This window comes from Pelobates fuscus, chromosome 1 (assembly GCF_036172605.1).
Source record: "Pelobates fuscus isolate aPelFus1 chromosome 1, aPelFus1.pri, whole genome shotgun sequence".
Taxonomy (NCBI): Eukaryota; Metazoa; Chordata; class Amphibia; order Anura; family Pelobatidae; genus Pelobates; species Pelobates fuscus.
Window position 1 is genome coordinate 403,524,251 of NC_086317.1, and position 24,905 is coordinate 403,549,155.

Here is a 24,905-nt window from a genome sequence, read left to right on the forward strand (position 1 = left end):
CAAAGGGAGCTCATTTAAAAGATATTCCGTACCTAGTCAAAGAAATCTCCTTAGATTAAGCATTCAATGTATGTAATATCATTGAAATTGGTTCATTAAAGGACCACTATAGGCACCCAGACCACTTCATTTCAATTAAGTGGTCTGGGTGCCAGGTCCATTTAGGATTAACCCTGCCTGCTGTAAACATAGCAGTTTCAGAGAAACTGCTTTGTTTACTTTAGGGTTAATCCAGCCTCTAGTGGCTGTCTCATTGACAGCTGCTAGAGGCACTTCTCACTGTGATTTTCATGCTTTCGTATGGACTGGCTGAATGCGCGTGCGGCTCTTGCCACGCATGCGCATTCAGCCGATGACGTCCGAAGAAGGAGGAGGAGAGTCCCCAGTGCTGAGGGAGCCCGGCGCTGGAGAAAGGTGAGTGTTTAACCCCCCCCCTCCTCCTGGCGGGAGTGGGACCACCCTCAAGGCACTATAGTGCCAGGAAAACAAGTTTGTTTTCCTGGCACTATAGTGGTCCTTTAATAAAAAATAAATACATTAAAAGTAATTGACTCCTCAAACCCTACTCTGAATTTTGGCCCACCCTGTATAAAAGGGCTGTAAATCTTAGATCTCAGCTTATGGGCAAGGTCCTCTATTCCTTTTTTTATTGGTTTGTCTATACTGTATCTCCCCCCCTTTATTGTACAGTGCTGTGGAATATATTGGGACTTTAGAAACACCAGTAATAATAACAATAAGGGCCAGTTTCACAACTTGAAATAATAATGCATTTCACCTAAGCAAGCCATTGTGGGATAAAAATATATGTGTCTCTTCTGCTGAACAAACGTTTCTGCAGTTGCAAAACTGGTATGCCAAAGTATTTTGTTTTACTTCCTATACTCAATCTCGACTAGAGAAACCATTGTTACTTGTAGAAGCATTGACACACTCTTTAATGAACTCCACCAGTTTGAGGGCACCAATAGAAATTGAGGGAATCTACACATGAGAAAATGTAAACCTAATACAAAAAAAAACCTGAAAAATCTATTTATTTTTAATCTAAGGGAACAAATATGGGGATGAATGAATTTTTATTTTCGCCAATAGTCCAGTGTTGTAACTAGTTGCCACAATACTTTTAACATTTAGTATACATTGATTGACAGAATATAAATACAAAACATGAATTATGCATCAGAGAATGCCTAATTTAGGCACAGTCCTTAAGGCCAAATTGATTGATTTTTTTGAGTCACAGTGATTCAGTCATGTGTTCCGTTACTTTTTCTCAATGTTAACAAAAATACACACACTTTGTTTTTGAGAACATGTTAACAGTCTTTAAAACAACATTAAAAACAATTGTTTGCTAAAACCAATCTGTGTTTGTTACCCAAGCAGTGGCTAATGGAGCAGATTTTCATTGTGACATGATGTGCAAATGCTGACTTGGGTACACAGAGTAGCATGCCTTTCAGTAGTTGGCACATTGTTTGAAGAGGTTTGCTCTTTTGAAAAGTTCTCAATCCACTACTGAAGGTGGATTTTTGTCGATGGTTCTTGTGCTCTGGTTTAGCGCTCTCCCCCACAGCAAGGATTACATATTGATAAGGTTTTTCTTGTTCAAAACTAATAAGACAGCCAAAGTGGAAATTCCCTAAAATCCATGATGCAGCTGTTCCTTCATTCATAGGGTAATCTTACATCCCCAAGTCGGAGTCTAATTCAGCAGGTTAACTATAGATAACCTTGAGTACCGCTACATAGAACATGAGTGCCTGTCAAGTTGTCTTCATCTCGAGACAGTTTCTATGATTTTACAAGATCAAGAATAAATCAAGTAACCGAGCAAATGTGTAGTGTAAAGTAAAAAAAAATGTACTCTATATAAGTAATAATGTGCTGGTTTAAAACCCCTAAAATCATCAATTTGAAAAAAACAAAAAACAATCCAACAACCAAAGACTTTAGAGTTCCAAGTCCTACTTTAGGCAGGTTTTAGGAAAAAAAAATAATTAAAGAAGGTACAGTAAGTAAATTTTCTACAATCCACTCAACTGTCAAGGCACAATTCTAGTAGTAAACAAAACAGTGGCAGAACACACACAATGTCCCCTGGTAAACAATAAAGGGAATTGGTTACTTTGGTCTTTAGAAAATGTTCTTGTCTAAGGTCCAGTGGAATAAAAAAAAAGTCACTGCATGAAATGTAATTCACTCTCTGGCAGCTGTCTTTATTCAAATGGTTTAGCTGAAGCCCCATCTCTGGTGAAGGTCTACTGAATTGCATGGTGCAGTCGATGGATGCTCCCCTCGAGATGTTAGGCACATATTTGAGCCCACGTTTCTAAGTAGACGATCCTAAGGAGAAAGGTTTTTAATTAGAACAAAATGTCATAACCTATGCATAGCATTTCGTTAGAACATGAGGCAATGAAAGTATGAACATAATATCAGGTTATAAATGTTCTACTAGGGATAAATTACTTCTTTAACCACTCAAGGACCAAACTTCTGGAATAAAAGGGAATCATGACATGTCACACATGTCATGTGTCCTTAAGGGGTTAAAGCTATCTGCTTTGCCAAACTGAATATACACAATTCCGAGTCTATAAATAAAAATCTCTTGGATTTGTGGTGGTTCATACCTTTGTCAGTTCCCATTCTTCATTTCCAGGCACTGTTGTCCCTCTTCCTTTGTACTGACATTCACCGAGCTCCACCTGACCAGGGCCATATTTGGAACGCAAACATAGCTGCTTGCCGATATTGTGCCGCAGTTCACGCTGAGTGGTGTATTCAAAGTACTAGAACAAAATAAAAGAAACACTCGGTAGAAGACAAAAGAAATATGGAATATATCTCAGTTTACATGTTGAGAACACTGCAAGTAAAATTGGCAAAAGTAATTTAAACCTTCACCACCAACCAGTATGAAATGTTTTCTTTATAAGCTGCTAAATGCTGCAATAAATAAGGGATTAGGTGGGCAGAAATGCAGAGGATTATTCATTCAGTATTTAGTTTGATTTCAATAGAACTCGTGATGGGGAAAATGTACTGCACATGGGAGAAAAAGTGTTTGACTAATCCACAAGTTACCAAGGAATCTTTAGTGTTTGTGTGTTTTGCAAGTTCAAGTCACAATTTATTTCAGTAAATAGAGAGCAGCTCAACTTATCATAAAACCTGCTTGTTCCTGGTGAATGTCCGAGTTGACTAAGCCATCAATGTACAGATCATTGAATTTGCAGGCTTCAAAAGAAACCCAATTGCAAACTAGTCACACAGAGATTTAAGAGGAAAATAGTAAAATAGATGTCAAATTCATCAAAAAACATGCACCACAGTCGGCTATCACAATATATATATATATTTGAAGGACTTTAATGTTCTGCATAAAGGATGACTTTAGGATAAGGAATAAATTAAAATGTGTGTTAATTTTCCTACATGCACCGTCCCTTATTGTTACAAATGTTTAAACGGTTGCATAACTGTTGCAGTTTTAGTTACAAAAATACTTTTGTACCTGGTTCCCACCCATTCCATGGCATGGGTACATTATGAGTGGTTTGCCTCCATGGTTATTTTCACCAACATCGAGACAATTTTGTGTTCCTTCATTTTTTATCTGGAAGAAGAACAAATTATTAAGTCAGCACCTGCAAAGTCAATAAGACTTTGGAAAAAAAAAATACATTAGGTCAATGTAACTCATGGAAAATATTTGTACTGATTTGATCAAAATATTGATCAAAATGTGAAAATGTTACAATATTTTAATAGCCTTTCTTTCCCTTTTGTTAATTTTACTTTTATATCTTGGGAAATGCATTGCCATGGTATGTTATAAACTTTCATTATACAAAAAAAAATAAACAAACAAAATAAAAACCACGTAAAAACTTAATAAAATAATTTGAAAATAAAATGCACTCACTGCTCCGTAGTATGTGGGTGACAGATCAGGTATGAAAATCTCAGGATAAACAGTCTCCAGGTACCATGAAAAGTTCTTACACCTTAAATCTTCTTTTAGTTTCAATCGATCAGAAAGATCCCCATAGGTTTTCTGGAAAAAAAAAAAAAAGTATAAATAAAGAAAAAACAAACATTACTTACTGAAGTTAACCCCTTAACACCGCAGCCAAATGTACAAGTTGTGAACGAAACAAAATGTAAACAAAACCTGGCATTTGCGCTATATGTCTGTCAAACCGTAATTCACCTCTTTCATATTAAATGCACCCCCCCTTATTATATATCATTTTATTCAGGGGAAACAGGGCTTTCATTTAATATCAAATATTTAGCTATGAAACATAATTTAATATGAAAAACATGGGAGAAAATAAGATTTTTTTTTATTTTTTTAGTTCTACATGACATTTTAACTGTCAATGTCATAATACTGTTTGCTTTAACTGCAATAAAATACACATATTTGTATTCAGCAAAGTCTCACGTGTAAAACAGTACCCCCTATGTACATGTTTAATGGTGTTTTGGGAAGTTACAGGGTCAAATATAGCGTGTTACATTTGAAATTGAAATTTGTCAGATTGGTTACGTTGCCTTTGAGACTGTATAGTAGCCCAGGAAATAAATTTACACCCATAATGGCATACCATTTGCAATAGTAGACGACCCAAGGTATTGCAAATGGGGTATGTCCAGTCTTTTTTAGTAGCCATTTGGTCACAAACACTGGCCAAAGTTAGCGTTAGTATTTGTTTGTGTGTGAAAAATGCAAAAAACGCCAATTTTGGCCAGTGTTTGTGACTAAGTGGCTACTAAAAAAGACTGGACATACCCCATTTGCAATACCTTGGGTTGTCTACTATTGCAAATAGTATGTCATCATAGGGGTAATCTTCATTCTTGGGCTACCATAGGGTCATAAAGGCAACGTAAGCAATCTGGCGAATTTTAATGTGAAAAAAATGAAACACAAGCCTTATATTTGACGCTGTAATTTTTGAAAACACCATAAAACCTGTACATGAGGGGTACTGTTGTACTCGGGAGACTTCGCTGAACACAAATATTTGTGTTTCAAAACAGTAAAAAGTATTGCAGCAGTAATATCGTCCGTGTAAGTAATTTAATTTATGTATATAGATATATATATTATTTCGTTCTACGTGTATTTTGATATAAATATATATATATTAATATCACAATACAGTTAGAACGAAATAAAAACATCTATATATTTTTTAATATTTTATTTTTAATTATTTTATTTAATTTTTTTACGTATTTACATATTTATTTTTTTTATATTATTTATAAATATATATATATAACAATAATTATATATATATTTAATCAGTATCAGTCTACGTGTAATTTTATATTAATATATATATATATATATAATTATATATATATATATATTAATATTAAAATACACCTAGACGGTGTATGTGTATATATGTGTATATATATACACACTTAGATCATATATATATAATATATATATATATGATCTAAGTATATATATATATATATTTTTTTTTTTTACACTTTTAACTTTATTTTATTTTATTTTCAGCCAGCAGGGGGACCAACTGTCATTACAGTTGGTCCCCCTGCTGGCAATACAGAAGCCAGCTATACCGGCCATGTGATTGTGAGGTCCTCGCAAGGACCTCACTCTCACATGACCGGGAGGGACCGGAGGAGGCAGATCTGCCGCGGGGGGGCTCCCTGGGAGTCCCCCCAACCGCGATCGCCGGCGTGGGACCACCGGCGACCGGGTAAGTTAAAAAAAAAAACGGCGGGCGTATATTTACGTCCTGCGGCGTTTAGAGCCGCTTTTAAAAGGACGTAAATATACGTCCGCCGGACTTAAGGGGTTAAATATTAAGAGATCAAAGGGCTTGGTGTGTTGACAATATAGAGCGGGAATCAAGATGACAATTTGCTGCATGTTTTTGAGTTCCCTTCAACCTCTCTGCTATTAGAGGGCAGTCTATGTACTCCTTATTGCTAAAGATTATAGTTGGCTTAAGTATCCTGATCTGCACACTACCTTAACCCCTTAAGGACACATGACATGTGTGACATGTCATGATTCCCTTTTATTCCAGAAGTTTGGTCCTTAAGGGGTTAATTTCCCAGAAACAGTAAGCTAACACGATAGCTAGAGATAGATAGATAGATAGATAGATATATCTTTCTCTCTCTCTCTATCTATCTATATCTATATCTATATCTATATATATATATATATATATATATATATATATATATATATATATATTTTTTTTTTTTTTTATTTTTTTTTTTATTATTTACTAAAGTATAATTTTTCCTTCAGATAATATTTATGATATTGTGTACTAGGTAAATATAGTCTCAGGGGTTATGCACAAGGAACACAGGGAGTTGGGTACAAATCTTGCCAAATAAAAAAAAGAAGAGGTAATAATGGAGAGGGTGAATGTGCCAATATCAAATTTCAAGATCCAACAAACAAACCCTTACAAATCAGTGTCCACTACCCTACAATTGCCTAAAAATTGAATAAGTAGTTATTACATCTGTAGAATAATCCTTGAAGGTCTTTTAGTTTGTCATTGTTTTTGAAGTCGATAGAAAGAAACTGTAAAAGTAAAACAAAACAAAGCTATGATGGAAGTTGTGTTTGATTCTTTGACTTCATTTGGGAACCAATTATTTTACCCAGGAAACCACCCGTTTTAATTTGGATCCCTATGGTTTCTGGATAGCCATCTTTGTATCTGCGCTCCAAACGGATTTTGTTTTTACATACCTCTCGCACCATTTTTGCTGCCTGTTGGTTTCTCCGGTAAAATATCTCCTTATATCGATCCATCCAGACCTCAGCAAGCCGGACCTGGTTTCTAGAGATTACCTGAGTACCTTTGGGGAATGAATGAGGGCTTTTTGTACGGAAAACATGTCCCACGACAGAGCAAGGTATAATTTCCAACTGTCCACCACATTGCCAGACCTTTAAAGAAAGAAAAAAAGATCCATTTAATGTAGAACATCCCTACAAATATCAAATCACATTGTCTAAGGGAACATTTATTTTTGAATATTTTTTTTCTACTATCCATGATAACTTCCATTATATCAAACCGTAAAACTAGTAATTCCAAGTAAATGGGTGCATTGGAAATTCAAAAAACAAAACAAACAAAAACAAAAAAACACTAGTTATTCCTGTTCTGGAATTCTATCAACCCAGACTACCAACAAGTATTAAGCATATATAGGACAATCTAAATTACTGATCCACTGATTAAGTCAGGAGTTTTACTGTACCCGTGGTGGGCAATCCCATATGTCAGATATCCAATCACAGGTTAGAAATTAAACATTCCACTATTGTACAAGTGTCCTGTGTACTTTAGAACTCCTAGTGATCCATGCAGATTTAATGAGTTTAGTAAACAGTAACTGGAGTGTGTGGGTTTGCTTAAACCAGAACCTGTGATTGGAATAGAATTAACTAGACTACATAGGATCCATGGACTCAATATTGTAGTAATACTATGTTTTATTTATCTTAAGTCTTTATTTTTATTTTATTTTTATCATATATTTTAATATACGCTGAGTGCACTTTAACATCTTGATCCTGACTCCTCTACCGGGTTCCATCAGGGGGAGTGTCACCCTAAATAGACACTAATGTATTGTAACTTGAAGCCAGTGTTTAAAGGCTCCTATCCAGGTGAGCATTCTCACAAAAGTGTGCTTTATTCACTACCCTTAACCAACATACTGCACTTAGGAGATATTTCTCAAGTTTTCTCCCTTTTCTGTATAGTATATGTGGAACAACTGATCTGAAGATCCAGAAAAAGAGGGTGTGTATGCCACACAAGCTACAAAGCTTAGAGCCTATATTTTAAAAGGCTCTACAACATGAGTTTATTTTCACTCGCCTTCATACAGATTTCCACAGTTGTATTACAATTGTTCACTATATGTATCTTTATTTTTTCTGTTAAATGGGATTTCTATCTTCACCCTTTGAATTGAGGGGTGAGTCCCTGTTTACTATATTCGAATACACTTAAGCACCACACTACTTGCACTTTTTGTTTTAGGGGATTGGCATCAAAACACCAAAGTATCATGTTTTCACCAACTAGACTACATAGGCCTGCTGGATTTTATCTGGGGTAACAATAAAACAACAGATACAAACACAACGATGCTAGGTTTGTATGTATTTGTAGCTATCTGGGCATGCATGAATTGTCAGCTATTTTAAGAAAACACATCTCATTATTAACTAATACAAATAATTATTTTAGAGGTTTCAAGTTGCAGTTCTATCAGACCAGTTGATGTCTATTGCTGCAAGCATTCTTCCTACTGCGAGGGATCAGAAACCCATGAATACACAGTTAAAAACAATACAACTGCAGAGTCATTATTTTAAAGAAAAGAAACCCTTCTATTTTATGTCCTTGCTTCCTTTTAAAGATGCCAAGAGGACAAAGGGTTGATTCAGAAGAGAAGAATTTTATTTGGCACGGTACCCGTCCCAGATAAAATAGGATTAATCAAAGATGTGAAAAAAAAAAAGACACTACAGTGTACGAATGTACTACAGTACATGTAACCACTTTTGCTTGTTTAATTTTGATACAAAAATTTTTTTTTTCAAATATGGTCTATACATTAAATCCACTTCAATAAGCTAAAGTTGTTTTGGTGCCTATAGTATCCTATTAAAGTATTCAGGGACATAGTGTTGTGGGCATACATTATCAATATATATAGGTGACGAGTAAGAGGAGTGTAATGCAGTATATGGGAGAATTAGATCTAGGTGAACTCTAGATTGACAGTGTAGATCCATTATCCAGCAAAAGCATGTTAAAATACTGCTCACATAAAAAGTGTTAAACAGTCAATGTTTTCCCAAGATATATTCTGTTGCAGGGTCAGTTCCAACAGAACCACGCTTCTCTGGGTGTGATCAAGCAACCACCACATTAAGAGTGACTGAGTTTGTTTAATGGAAATCATATGGATCAGTTTTTTGCAAATCAATAGACTTTACCACTTATAATAAATTACCTTACAGAATAAAATGTTTCTGGTAATAAACATTGACTTATTTTGCACTATTGATCCTGGTCAGACGACCTACCGCTAAAACTGCGACCTCAGAAGGAGCAGTGACAATATTTAACAGTTACAATTATTTATATAGTGCCAAAATATTTTGCAGTACTGTACAATAGGTAAACAACACACATTTATTCTAACAAAACGCATATGACATACGGGAACAATGGGCCACAAGGAGCTTACAATCTAAGCGGAACATAATCAGAGGTAAGAGGAGATTTATATGGTTACAGAAATTAACAGTGCAACAAAGTTAAATGGAGAGCGGGGCACGATTATTTAGATCAGGGGTAGGCAACCTTCGGCACGCCAGATGTTGTGGACTACACCCCCCATAATGCTGGCACCATGGGAGGTGTTGTCCAAAACATCTGGAGTGCCGAAGGTTGCCTATGCCCGTTTTAAATTAATGGAGAGAATGGTCTTCATATCACAAACTAAATCATATTACCAGTCCTTACCCTGAAAGACATTTCTACGTTTTCTCCTCCCCAGATTTCCATTTGGTCGTCATAAGATCCGATGTGCTCAAAATAAGCCTTGGAGATTGCAAAAAGACCTCCAGCAAAAGTAGGAGACCTAGAATAGATTTGAGAAAACCTCATGAGGAACAATTATAATGCAATTAACAGAAAAGCAGGTTCTACCTGCTCACTGAAACTGTGCTCACGCCATAATACAGCCTATAGGCTTAGAAAAGTGCAAATTGTGCTTTTGCAGCCATGGTTATAAAAAAGGGAAAAACATTATTAGAGAGATGGAAAGCACAACTAATGGTCAATTTGAATAACAGGAGTCTTATGGAAACTACACCTAGTAGTAGTTGAGTGCTCAATACAGATCAGATGACATTTTATTGAGAAGTTGCAATTGTTTTAGTTGTCACGGTTATGGTTATATATTTGAATGTTTTACTATGACATCCTCAATTGTCTCTCCTATGCATACAATTTTAGATTTCTCTTTTTTTTTTTGCTGCTGCTGCTGCTAAAACAGCCTACAGATATTGATAACACATCATTTAATACACAGCCTTTGCCACTAACTGTGAGGAACTAATGAGAGAATTTAGATTTAAAATTTTAAGACCAGAATAGACACGTTGGAAAATGGGAAAATCTTCCAGCCCTATTTGGTCCTACAATTTGCATTTCTTTGACAAAACCCCATTAATTGCATGTTTAGTAAATAACTTTGTAAGTAAACGCATAATTTATGTAAACAGCATGCTCTTTAAATAATATTCTACAGGTTTCATAAACAGTGAGACAGCTTGTTTTCAGCAGCAAAGATATCATTTAGTAACATCAGATGTGATTTCAAAAACATGGACTATCAAACACTAATTAAAAACAGCTTTATACAAGGTTGCTAACTTGGCTTTAAATGACCTTCTCAAACAAAACAAGGTTACAATCTATTTTAATCTAGGTACTAAGAGCTTCCTGTAATTGTGGTTTGTAAAATGGAATCTGGGAGTTACAGTTAGTGTTGCATTCCACTAACTGGATTTTCAAGAAATGACACCAACATAATCCACAGTCATTCTATTGTTATTGCATCTAGTACCATCCTATGATCAGTTTTAACCCAAGGTAATAACAGATTTCAAAATAGCACACCTATTACAAGCAGTAGGGAATGCACCATAAGCAGATGTGTTTCATACTATAGGGGCAACTGAAAATGAAGCATATCTTGACAAGGGTCAAAATGTAAATAGAGGGTTTTCCATTCCCAAGAACCTGTTTTTGGAGGGTAATGGCAAGAAGTGTCAGGAAGCATAAAAACGAGTAACACCCTCTGGGGAAAGATAGATGTGTGCGGGTGGAGAATCGGGAAGAGGGAGCAAGGGTTAAATAAGATGTAGATGTAAAAAAATAATTAATAACAATATAAAACATAAATAATAAATAAATAAAAACCTCAAAATGGGATGTGGAGCCAATACCACAAAAGGAAACATGAAACGTGAAAAGCACAGGTAAAATAAGAAGAAAACAACAACAACAACAACAACAACAACAACAACAAAAAAAGCATCTTTGCTAAGAATCTCGTGCATGTGGGATACAATAGATTATGCTACAGAGACACTATGGCCTTTATAAATAAAATAACAAAAATAATAAAAAAATAAAAAGGCATACATATGTAAGCAACATATACAGCATTTTTGGCATGAAAAAAAAAAAGCTTGTTCCAAGCGGTGATGTCTTTCTTAATTATCCATAGCAGATATAGGTTACATTTAAAAATTGCATCAGGGGATCTTGTAATTATACCTCTTAAAGTCAATAAATCCCATTTTTTAATCTATTGTGAAAAACATTTTCTTTAGAGTTTCCAAACTCATGTACTCTATTTCAGTGGCTAAAGACTCCAAGACTCCTGTGGGACATATAGGATTTCAGGTACAGAGGTTTCATCTTGTGATCTAGGTGCAATTTTTGAGTTTTATTTAAGTAAGAGGTCCTTCACAGGAGACGGGATCTTGGAATTGTCAATTTCCAATAGTCTGCTGTTTGTCAAGGATCCATAGTCATGTCAAGTATATTTTCCACTAGTAATGGTTTGAGAAGGAGGTGGTAGTTGCATGCTGGACTCTGCAGAGTGGTTATGGACTGTGTGCAGTGAGTGGGTGAGAATTTGAATGCCTGTGTATTAACATTATGTACACGCAAAATAATTTCAATGGCATTACAGTATTTAACCATGAAAATTACAATTTTTCTGCAGTCTTGGGGTCTACAAGTAATATACATAGAGATATGCTCACACATCTAAATATAAGTATTTTTTAAGAAAGGTTTTTTTTTTTTTCTTTCTTTGTTTCATTAAAGAGTAACATACATGCCTAAAATTGAAATTCTACTGCATACCACCCCTTTTAGTTTAAGAATTAGAATGCAATAAATATGTCAGAAACATAAGACAAAGTCTCATTGATTGAGAAGAATGTCTTGGGTTACATTTGGTTTGTGAAACCTGCCTTACAAGCACACAAACTAGATGCTAGAGTAGCCACAATTTTGTAAGGATGCTAAACTATTTGGTTGAGTGATTTTTGCCACCTGGACAATGTAATCCTAAAACCTATACTTATTTAGGAATGTGTAGAGGATAAACCCAAATTGAAACCAAAAAAATATATGCTGAACATACAATAGGCATTCTCTCGAGTGTGCACTAGAAACCTAGGCATATTCAATAATAATCCAACTGCCAATCAAGTAAATAAACCATTATGAACTTACTTAATAGGGTATGTTTCATCTTTCCTTCTTGCTTTTTCGTGTGCAGGTATAGGTTCCCAGCCAAATGTAAGGCTCCAATCAAAGTTCCCCCGGCTGTGCTGCTTGCCATATTGGACTGGTTTGGAAAATTCAAAGCTGTTTAAGTCAATAGTTGTGATATCTGGACTTACAACAGCAGTATGATCTTCAGCAATTCTGGACAAGAGAGGCTCCAACCAGCCATGAAAACATTCACCTGTTTAACCGTAAAAACAAGGCATGAAAATTAAAGAGTTATGTATACAAAATACATTTTTTTTAAAATAAGATTTTTATGTTTAGTCCAAGACTTCTTAGATTATATATGTGCATACAATTAATGGACATGTTATCATAAAATAGGGCCCCCTTTTGCATTAAAGATAAGAATTTCAAAGTATACATCCAAAAATGGTCTGGAAACATTCCTTTCGTATTTTGGTACACATGTGCATTGCCAAAAGCAAGCCGTCCAATTAGGACTCAAAAGACATTGTTTTGCACTAAAAGCAGAAAAATCAGCGCTAATTAACAGAGAATGAAGGGACAGCAACCAAAATAAGGGGATCCCTCTCAAACCCTTTAGTAGATCGAAAAGAGCAAAAAACACAAGAAAAGGGGCTGCGCCTAAAATTACACAAATATAAACATCTATTACCAGGAATAAAAAAAAGTCTACAAATAGATATAAGAACAATAAAATGTCCCAAAATACTCTTAAGTAGTAGTACGTGCAGGTGGAATTCTGAGTCAAACAGAAAAGGGCTAAAATAAGTGAAAAGTTCTTGCCTACAAGGGTACGTAGGTTTTAGAATTCCTATAGTTTTAACCATATTTTACCATACAGAGTGCTATTTGTTGTGTTTCTATTTTTTCTGGGTTTCTGGCACCTTTGCTATTGAGGACTCCTAAATCGTATCCTGTAAGTGGGGATTATACCACTGTACGCTCTACAAACTGAAGCTGTCTATAGCTCCATTAAATGTGAGTAAAAAATATAACTCATTGTTATTTTATTACACCCACTATGGTTGAATTGATATATTACACTATGGGAGTTTTTAAACTTTTTTGTCTTTTTATGTTATGTATAGACTACAACCAGGCCCGGACATCGAGTTGAGGCCGGCAGGGGAGGTCACAGGATCTCCCCGGCGGTCCATGTAGGGCCCGCGCTATCCGAGCGCCGGCCCCACTGTGTTCCAGGACGAGCTGGTGGGGAGATCAAAGATCTCCCTCACCGGCCCACATGCAGTGTGATGTGGCTGCCGGCTGGGGAGGAAGACATGGCAACACTCTACAGGCTAGAGTTCACTCACCACTAGCACCACCAGGGTTGGCAGCATGGTCCCCCCTCCCAGGCTAAAGGCAAGAAAGATACAATGCCTGTTTTTTTTGTTTTTTTGGGGGTTTTTTTATTGAAAAAAATAAAAATGCATATATTGTAACAAACCATACATACTTACAAAGAATGGATAACCAACATGATATGCAATACCATTTTAGATGTACATAGGATAACACATAGCAAAACATGTGGCCAACTCAGGTTGGATAATTTTATCAACCTCTACAAAAAAAAAATGAACAAACAGGAGTTGATTGTCTTAATTGTGAGGGACCTGACTTGCATTAAAAAAAAAAAAAAAAGTGATTGCTAAAAATGTAGATCATGAAAGACTTTTTTTGTGGCTATATATCAAGTGAGGCTGTTTTTTTTTCCTTCTTATTTTACATTCACAGAGAGAAATAAGGATTATATATTTTTTTAAAACAGCTAAATTAATATAGACACAATTTGATTTCAGACAGGTTTACAGGAAACACAATAGCTTTCCTTTCTATGTTCAAAACATTTATAAATTAGGTCAAACAGCTTGTAAATACTCACAATGGGCATCCAGGAAGGTCAGAACCTCTCCCGTGGCAACACTTGCACCCAGCAACCGTGCAGTGATTAAGCCCTTTCGTTCTACCTGTCGCACAACTTTCACAATCTGTAGAGACTTCACATAATTGTCCAAGGGCTCCTTCAAGTAATCTGTGCAGGGGAACAAAATACGAGCATTTGTATTACAAAATACAGCAGGTAGATTTAGGAAAGTAGATCCAAGATACCTTATGGTAATGTTTGAATTACAGGATAAAAACGACATGCAATTGATTGATTTCCAACATATTCCACAGTACTGTACAAAACAAGAAACAGTTCTAACCAAACATGTCTGACATACAAAAAAAAGTACTTTAGGAGGGCATTGCCCAAATGACCTTATAATGAAAAATGCAAAGCACTTGCCTACACAACCATCTTTGGCGGGGGCAGGAAGAGGGAGGGTTCCTTTTTCTAGTTGGTGCAATTAAGGCAGATTTGGATTGTTCAATCCCTTTGCCCATCATTTATACATGTTAATACCTATAAATTATTACCCCAATAGTATATTAAGAATAACTGCTCATAGACTTACTGCACTCTATGAAAAGGTAATGTGAGTAAATGTTACTTGCATTGCAGGTAAGCTTTAAAATGTAATTGTTTTGAGAGTACAATTGCACTTTATTTAAACACACATACATACACACAATTTTTTGTTCTCGTGATCTGTGAGCTTTGGTCTTATTTATTTTGACATCTCCAAACCCCCTCAATGCCATTATTTTCCTGATAATACACATTTCACTGTTATTCTTTATAAAAAAAAAAAAAAATGATTTTTTTTTTTTTTAAGTGTTTCTGAGCATGCAATTATTATTATTATTATTTTTTTTGCTTAGACGCTTTAGAGTAGATATGTATTTGTAGTTTTGTGTTTTTATTTAATTTTCTGTTAGAGAAATCTGGAAGAAACAAATGTTTTATGTATTTTTTTGCTAGAAACTTCAAGTGTCTTTTTAAAATGCACAAACCCTGTCCTGTTCAAATCTAGAAAATGAACTCCTTTGTAGCAGTTTCATTCTAGTAACCGAATCCTTTTAATCATCTCAGATACATTGGATGCTTAATAAACAAGTCTTGTCAAAGAGGCCCTGACAGACCTAGTGGAGTCCTTCATTTCATTAACAATGTAAAATAAATGTATCACATTTGCTTCTGTCTGACAGACTGTTCTGCAACCTACTGATTGAAGGTGCTGCATAGAATAACCATTACAGTCCTTATCTGCAATAAACTTAAAGGGACACTCCAAGCTGGAGCTGAGATTTTTAGAGGCAGATGCCCAAATTCTTTTTTTGTTTTGTTTTTATTAAACGCTCAATAGCTACATGTAAACTGCATTTTTATCTACTTCTTCTATCGCACAGAATCTTTGCACATCAATAGCAAATTGTGAATATGGGTAATGTATTACTGTAAAACAACAAAGTATGTAATCTTCTTGGTGGCATGTAGTACTCTTTGCTACAGGAAAGAAGCATTTAAAATGTTGCAGTTTTCAGTAACAACTGATATCTTAGAGCATGGGTCCTCAAACTCCGCCTCCCCCCTCCCCCCCCCAGATGTTGCTCAACTACAACTCCCATGATTCTTTGAATTACATAGATAGCCAGAGAATCATGGGAGTTGTAGTTCAGCAACATCTGGGGGGCCGGAGTTTGAGGACCCCTGTTTTAGGCAGTCTAAGGATCCAGGAGAACTTAACAGATGTTTTGGTATAGGGTTTTTATTATTATTATTATTGGCATTTATATAGCGCCAACATATTCCGCAGCGCTTTACAATATTATCAAAGGGGGGAATTTTACAATAAAAGACAATCACACAATGGCACAGGAACAATAGGAACAATAGGTAGATAAGAGCCCTGCTCAAACGAGCTAATCAGAGTTGCAAAAAGGAACAAAATGATTATAAATAATGTAAGGGGGAAAAAAAAGCTAACTGTGGCGCTCCACTCCCTATTACATTAAAAGGGGGACATTTGGGGGCGTGGCCAGCGGCTGAACTGAGCGGACGCCTCTCCACGGAGCTCCGCTCACCACAAGAGACACTAAGCCATAAACATCGGGAAAAATTAGAAAATCCACCCGAGACAAATAAAACCCCCAAGCAGAGACTATGGGGAAGAAAAACCGGAAGAATCTGAGCTCGGCATCGGTCCGGCAGCCCGACATCAGACTCTCCTTTGACCCTCCACGGAGGCCCAAGATGGCGCCTGAGGCATGTTACTCACCGGAAGCCTCGGCAGAAGAAATAGACTCCCTGCCCTCGTCCCGCTCAGAGACCAGAGACAGCTCGCCGGAGCATGAGGCAGACGAATCCCCTGCCACAAAAGGGGATATCAAAAGGCTCCTGCTCGACCTAAGGCAGATCTGGAAAAAAGACCTCCAGAAGGTCCAGACGGAAGTAGAGGACGTCAGCCGCAAGGTCCAAGACCTGGAGACAAGGGAGGTAACCAGAGACAACAAAATCTCTGCCACCGAGCACAACCTACAGGAGCTCAACCTACAGGTACGAGACCTGAGACGCTCAATGACAACTATGGAGGCAAGGCACAGACGGAAAAACCTGCGCCTTAGAGGAGTCCCAGAGCGCATAGAAGACGCTCAGCTCCTGCCCTATATACATGACATCATGATAGCCATGAACATTAAAGTCCCCACGGATAAGACACAAATCACCTCAGCTTTCAGAGTGCGGAAATCCGCAGCAGCTCCCGCAGAAGCGCCCAGAGACATCATCATGGTCACAAGGGACATCTCCATACGGGCCGCAATCATGACCCGATCAAGGGAACTAGGCACAGTGACCCACGAAGGCCATAAAGTAACAGTATACCCTGATACGCCGTTTTCAGCGCTCACGGAAAAGAGGAAACTGGCACCTGTGGCTAAAAAACTGAGAGACGCTAACCTGAGGTACCGCTGGGGCATGGATGGCTCCCTCATCACCGACATCGCAGGTGACAGCCATACACTCACCTCAGCAGATGACATAGACAGCTTCCTCAAACACACAGGACTGACCCCAAGGCAACGGCAAGAGACCCCCCTGACAGAAGCCACAGCAGCAAAGCAGGAACAACACCTCCACCATGAGCGCGAGCAACACCGAGCACCGAGCACCGTGGCAATAAAGAGGCTGACACCTGCAGGCATGAGAGAACCAGATCGCAGATTTGCTAAGTGACTCACAAACAGTACCGGGAATAGGTCTGTCACCCAGGACTGATGCTGCATAACGAGAGATCAACCCCCTACCTAAAATACCTATACAATATGTATATGTACACTAAGAGATCTATGTTACTATGTTAAGCATACATACTAACTATACGCATAATTTATGTTTTTTCTTTTTTCTATTACTTGTCCCATATGAAACCTTGTAACACAAAAGAAAGATTACGATGTTTAAATATACATAACTTCAATAAAAATATAAATTGAAAAAAAAAAAAAGGGGGACATTTATCAAGGGAAAAAGAGTATTCTTTGATAAAGTGATCAGGAGTAGTCACCATGGAAACCAATATAGACCTTAATGTAATATTTGCGGATAAGCTTTTTCAAAGTTGTTTAATATTTTGTTATTTAATAAAGCTCCATCTCTGGCTCCTCCCCAGAGCTCACCCTACCCTACTTTAATTTTACTGATTAACACATCTCTTGGCACACTCGTACACATAAAGAGACAGGCATACACGGACAGCTACACACAAGCATAGAGACACACAAACACCAATAAGCACACAGGCAAACACAAGCAATTCACATGTTGGATGTAGTGTGTTTGTGTAGGGAATGCAGTGTATGTGTATTGTGGACACAGTGTGATTGTTTCAGTGTATGGGATGTAGTGCGTTTTTGTTGGTTAAGCAGAGTGAGCGTGTGTGGAGGGGATGTAGTATGTGGATGGGGGTGAGATATTGCTTTAAAGGAACACTATAGTCACCTAAATTACTTTAGCTAAATAAAGCAGTTTTAGTGTATAGATCATTCCCCTGCTCAATTCACTGTCATTTAGGAGTTCAATCACTTTGTTTCTGTTTATGCAGCCCTAGCCACACCTCCCCTGGCTATGACTGACAGAGCCTGCATGAAATAAAAAACTGGTTTCACTTTCAAACAGATGTAATTTACCTTAAATAATTGTATCTCAATCTCTAAATTGAACTTTAATCACATACAGGAGGCTCTTGCAGGGTCTAGCAAGCTATTAACATAGCAGGGGATAAGAAATTCTTAATTAAACAGAACTTGCAATAAAGAAAGCCTAAATAGGGCTCTCTTTACAGGAAGTGTTTATGGAAGGCTGTGCAAGTCACATGCAGGGAGGTGTGACTAGGGTTCATAAACAAAGGGATTTAACTCCTAAATTGCAGAGGATTGAGCAGTGAGGCTGCAGGGGCATGTTCTATACACCAAAACTGCTTCATTAAGCTAAAGTTGTTCAGATGACTATAGTGTCCCTTTAATTTATTTATTATAGACCTTTTAATTAAAAGGCGAGAGAGAGAGCGCGAGTGATAGAGAGCGGGGAGGGGAAGAAAAGAGTGGGGAAGAAGAGAGGGAGTGTCTGTGTGTATAATCAATAACCCTCATTCCGATTACCTTTAAGCAGGGAGGGGGGGCATTACAACACACCCTGGTGGTCATTGTGTATTAAGCCTCCCGTCTCTCCCTCTGCGAGGAGCAGAAGACTTCCTGCAGTGGCTGTCACAAGCTTTGGACTTTTAATTTCAGAACATCTGTGTTGCGGCAGGTTAAAATAGCGAACTACCCGCAGCTCAGAGAAGTCACAAAGCAGTTCTCTGGTGTCCATCTATAATCTGGGCAATCTACCCACTAGCCTATAAAGGCACGCCTCTGCATGGCTTACTGATGCATTTCAAGGTAGCGCCCCAAGCGCTGCAGAGAGGGCAAAAAAAAGATGCAGAGCTATAGAGCCCAACACTCTGGCCTCTGGCCCCTTCCCCAATAAGGCAATAAGGGGAATCCACACAAACAGAGGCTCTGCATAGGTATTTGTACCTGCCATGTTACGTTACTTTGCATTATTTATACTCCATCTTATCCTTATTGATTTGCGAAAAGTAATTTAAGAGATTAATTCATTCATTTTACTTACAATGGACAAATAACTTTAAGTAGTGTGAGTGTGACCAGGGGTGGACTAATCTAAGAAGTTTGAGGTGGCTTACAAACAATTCATGCAACTAAAACTTAATTAAGAACAAGAACAATTTAAAGAAATTGATTTCGAACACATTACTGTTTAAAGACACGTTACTGCGAGTATTATTGTGGTTTGGAATGCAGGTATACATGCAGGCACACCAAAAAAGAGGTACAGAGAGATATAGGCCCAAAATAGTGACTGGCGCCTAAAGTGGGACACTTGGAAAGTATGTACTTACCATCCACACTAGCATCATCCACAAGAATGATTTCTTTTAGCAATATTGCGGGCGATGTATGTAGAACGCTATACACTGTCCGGAGCAGGGTTGACCAGGCCTCGTTATGAAACACAATGATTACACTAGTGGATTGAAGTTGTGGGCAGCGCTTGAATTTTTGCTCAATGCACCTATAAATAATAAAAAAAAACACTATTAAAAACACACTTTTTTAAATTTGTCAATGTATCTATAAGAATAAATACAAATATGTGAGCATTCCTTATAAAAAAATAAAAGGATGTTAAACAATTAAATAGGTTATCATCATAATTCAACACTCTTATTTAGTTTTTTTTTTCTTTACAGGCATTTTGGGACACTACTAAACCGTTTTTTTTAACCACTACACTATGCTTACCCTACCCCCCATTGTCCTAATATACTAATACTAATCCTAACCCTTAACCCATACAGAACCCCAACACACTGTCCCTACTCAAACCCTAAATTCGGCTGATAGAAAATATATACCAGAGTGAAGTCAGCATCATGGGAAATAATGCCATCTCAGAGTTCTAGAGATCTGTATCTGCTTCCAGTGCCACATCAATGCCATCATTCTCCCCCTCCCCCCTCATTTCATTTCTGGACATTATTTGTATTAATTTCGCCTGTTGGGACTGGTAACAGGAACCATTCAAACTTTTGAAGTGGCACTTCGAACTCCCGAACTCTCGAAGCCATTTGAAGTGAGTACAATGAGCGGTGTTTGGTCGTCGAGTTCATGGAACTCAAATCGGACACTTGATGGTGCGAACACCACTAAAACTTTACCTTTCATGGATATTCAGCTATTCGAACGGGAGTCGAACGGCCTTCGGTAAAAAGAAACTCACGAACAAGAGACATATAATTATTTTATCCACAAATGGCTACAGTCAGGATTTCGCACAGCCTGATTCTCTGGAACGGTTTTGGGCATGGGACCATGCGTGTGATCGTTCAAAATAATGACTTACATAGAATTATTGAACCCCTGAACTGATCTGGGTAATTTTTGGATATGTTGGTCACCTAGATCAGGGCTATTGTGGGAATATCATGTGTATTTGAGATACTTTTGGGGTTTTGTAAAATATGTGTTTTTTCTGCCTGAATTGAATTGATACAGTATCTGACTAAATTATCACCCAGGCAGAGAGGAGGCATTGTATGTTTGTCATGGGAGTGTCGTGCATTTAATCACTGTTCTTATTGGTCTGTGTCTTTGTGTTGGAGTCCCCAACAAGGTTTATGTGGGCGTACCCCTTGCATGGGGATTGTCATAAAAGGCCAGTGTGGCATTATTAAAATTAATTCCTGCTTAACCCTCAAAATGAAGCCTTGTCTCGTGATTGTAGGGAACAGCTATACCACTTGCTCTTGTAAGAGCTCCACAGCTATATTGGATTCTTGGTCGGCTGAGATATCAACTGGTGCAAACTGCAGCACTGCTCCAACTAATGGAAAAGGACATCTCTGGCGGCATATACCCCTCGACTCTTTGGGTGACCGTCACATGAAGTTACTGCAGCTTACCTGGATTTAATGCAACATCCCAACACGGAGCTGAGGCAGGTTAACAATCTACATGCATGATCCACTTGCAGTTTGTAAATGTATGTACTTATGGCAATATCTCTGACTTTCTTTGGGTTCCCATAGAAACTAAAGCAGGACACTGCTCTCGCTGGATCCAGGACACTTGAGAAGCATGTCCAATTACCCAGCACAGAAGCTGAACTGTCACTAAGAATGATCTGTTTCTGTTGTATATTATGATCTGTTTGATTATATTGTTTGCACAAAATATTTGCACACGTTATGGGTATGTATGCATATGCACACATTCATTTGATTTCAAGAATAGCTACAGGGAAAAAAAAAAAAAAAATAAGAAAGAAAATAAAGTAGATGGACATTTTTTTGGGAGGCAGACACACTATACAAATCTTGTTCACAGCTTTTCAACACCAGTGTGAATAGTTCTTTTACAGGCCGCATACCTCAATCCTACATCAAACAGGGAAAATGTTCCACATGAGAGCTCAGGTTTTCCCGCTGCCTTCAAATGAAACAATGATTCTTCTTTCATTTTCTCTATTGACCGGCCATGGAGACAGCTGTTACAGTTTTGGGATTTTTAATTTTTTTTTATCATTATAAAAAAAAAAAAGAAAAAAAAAAAAGAAGGAAGTTGCTAAAGAGGGTGGCTACCATGCTTCAAATTAAATTGGTTCAGAACCCTTTTTCCCCTCATTTGCTTTAATGAAAAGCATTCTTGTACTCCCGGGGAATGTATTTATTTAATTTTTTTACCCCTATTGTTATGGACACACCTGCCAAGGCAGGGACAGACACCCGCTGTGGAATATGAGCTTTCCCAAATCTTTCAGCTTCACAGAAAAAAGCTCCCACACATGCATCAATTGTCAACCTCTGTCTGATGACCCAGTGTTGCATGTAACAGTGAAGTTATGAGATCCAAGGCGCAGGTTTTGAAATGAGGTCAATTAACCTAGTGAGTGCCAAGTAAGATAAGGGCACAAGACAAAGCAACAGTTTGTTCAGAGTTCTAGTACAGGACTGGTTACAGTATAGGTGCTTGGAAATGGACTCCATGATGGAACGTGTGAACGAAGAAAATTATAGTAGCACATAAATGAACAGAGATTGCAAAAGGTTTTATAAAATACAATAGATCTGGAAGTAATACGGAAATGTACAACATGATCACCTTCATATATTGATTACCTCTGTCGATTAAAAAAAAAAAAAAAAAAATTATATATATATATATAAATAATATACTGAAAAAAAGGCTTGCACTCACGGTCTGTATCTTGATAAAATAGTTCTTTATTCCAATATTCTTAAAACATAATTCTAGTCATCATCAACGTTTCAGCCATCTCACATGGCTTTCATCAGGATCAGTGCTATACTGATCCTGATGAAAGCCACGTGAGATGGCTGAAACGTTGATGATGACATGCTCTAAAGTTTGTTTAGCGCTGCTCTAATTCTTGTTCAGTTTTCAGATTGCAGTGGTCTACAGTGTGGAGATGACATACAGAAAATATTCACAGAACTGACATTAAGGCAGCCCGTAACAACTAGCCCCCAGCACACAATTAAATAAATAACTCTGGATGGGCAGTGTTTCAAGCAGAAAATACTGCACACCCAGACTCATACCACCATGACCACTTCAAAAAGAAATGCGGTCATGGTGGTTGGAGTAACCATCTCCAGACTTACTCTCTTCAAACGAAAAGGAAAAAAAAAATGCTCTCATTTTAAGAACTTGGATTTTTATGGTCAGGTGTGGCTAGATATCAACAGAAAGCTGTAGAATAACTGAACAAATGTAGGGTATATAAGCAATATGTTCTACTATCAGAACTGGTAAAGTGCTACAATTTTGATAGCAGTGAATGAGTGTCATATTTAGGTGATAAGGTAAGTTCTGAAGGATAGTATTTAAAAATTTTTTTTTAAAAAAATAGCTCAGCGCTGGATAAAGGTAAATGGCTGAAGGGATTTTAACCCCTTCAGCGCCACGGGAAGGGGACCCTGAGGGTGGGGGCACCCTCAGGGCACTATAGCGTCAGGAAAAACGCTTTGTTTTCCTGACACTATGGTGATCCTTTAAGCTTACACTACCACAGTTTGGGCTATGTCATGGCCTATCTCTCCTCTCAGTGATGGAACGAACGCAGAGGGGGCACCAGTGCAAGGAATTATTTGGGGCCCCTCCTAGCACAAATGCAGCCAAAATATAGTTTCCCATCTGTTGTTTATATCCCATGATGCATTTCCAGCTGGGGAACTACCATTTGCAGGTTTTACTCCATAGCAGTTTTTGTGAGTTTGAATGTATTACCATTTATTACGGCCATTTATAAGGCGCCAACATATTCCACAGAGATGTAAGCATGTTTATTTACGGAGTGTGTGAGATAAATGCAAGTGTCTTTTTGTGTATAGTGTTGCCATTTGAATGCAGTTTTGTATGCAATATGTGTGTGGTGCATTGGAACGAATGGGTGTGTTTGTATTTAGTGTTGGAGTTTGAATGAAGGGGAGTATTTGTGTCATTTTCGTGTGTGTATAGAATGCTGGTGTTTTAATACTGGAGTGTATTTGAATGTAGTGTTGGTATTTGATAGTAGGATTGTGTTTGTATGTAGTTTTGCTTTTTTGAATGCTGGGATGTATGCACACACATATGTGGCAACACACAGTGACACAGAAACACACTGACACACAGAGCTACAAACATACCTTCACAGACACACACACAGAGATACAAACCTATACCTACACACGCACACATACACACTGACACTCAAAGATATAGACACACAGATACAAAGTGACACTCACAGATACATACATACAGACACTGGCACACACAAAAATTGCAATGTACATAATGTTAACCACCCCCCTGCTTCCATACCTTTTGGTTGCTGGAAGGTGACTTCTTGGAGCTGGTTGATTATGGGAGTCTGAAGACAACTGCCTGCAGTGCGCCCTTCTCCCTTCACAGTGCCTTCTCAGTTACTGCAGCTTTTGCGGTCTGTAAACTGGGAGTAAGTAACAGATAGTTACTTCCTCTTAGCATTCTCGGCAAACTTTAAAGGGGCCCGGTCACTCTGCCAGAGGGTTGCAGCACCCTTCCAGGAACCTGATGAGACCTATCTGGATTCCTTCCAGCATCACCGATACTGCAGTGGCCCAATCAGGCTCTTAAAGGCCATCAAAAGCCCCCTCCCCTCCTATCTCCCAATGATTATGGCATGAAGGTTACCTTTAAAAGAGAACCATCATAAAATTTCTGTAGCATATTCCATTATACACACAGACACAAACACACTGCTGTTAAAAATTATATCGCTATGGATAACAACTTTAAGATATTCCATTTTTATTTGTGTTGAGTATTTATCCTCTCTCAAAATTCAATCATTTTAAGCGGAGATGTTTTTGGCCATTAAAACTTTGCTAAAGGTGGCGAGGCCTAACATCCAAGCGGATGTTTTAAAGCACTAAACGACTGCCGGTTTGCAGATCTGACCACACAACAACACTTGCATGAAAAGGGGGCACTCGGAGGAACCTG

At 37.7% G+C, this 24,905-nt stretch overlaps 1 protein-coding gene across 2 annotated transcripts in view; it reads right to left on the reverse strand.

Moving 5' to 3' along the window:
- Positions 1 to 1,062: 1,062 nt before the first annotated feature.
- The window catches only part of LOC134569102 (polypeptide N-acetylgalactosaminyltransferase 6-like), a 66,167-nt gene continuing 42,324 nt past the window's right edge, over positions 1,063 to 24,905 (reverse strand). For both annotated transcript variants that reach the window (XM_063428012.1, XM_063428006.1), the window contains exons 3-11: positions 19,754 to 19,926; positions 14,287 to 14,436; positions 12,378 to 12,612; positions 9,582 to 9,699; positions 6,776 to 6,976; positions 3,935 to 4,066; positions 3,524 to 3,625; positions 2,640 to 2,798; positions 1,063 to 2,349 (exon numbers count right to left, since the gene is read on the reverse strand). In XM_063428012.1, the coding sequence (XP_063284082.1) occupies positions 2,236 to 2,349; positions 2,640 to 2,798; positions 3,524 to 3,625; positions 3,935 to 4,066; positions 6,776 to 6,976; positions 9,582 to 9,699; positions 12,378 to 12,612; positions 14,287 to 14,436; positions 19,754 to 19,926 (1,384 nt within the window). In that variant the 3' untranslated portion in view covers positions 1,063 to 2,235. The remainder of the gene's footprint in view (positions 2,350 to 2,639; positions 2,799 to 3,523; positions 3,626 to 3,934; positions 4,067 to 6,775; positions 6,977 to 9,581; positions 9,700 to 12,377; positions 12,613 to 14,286; positions 14,437 to 19,753; positions 19,927 to 24,905) is intronic.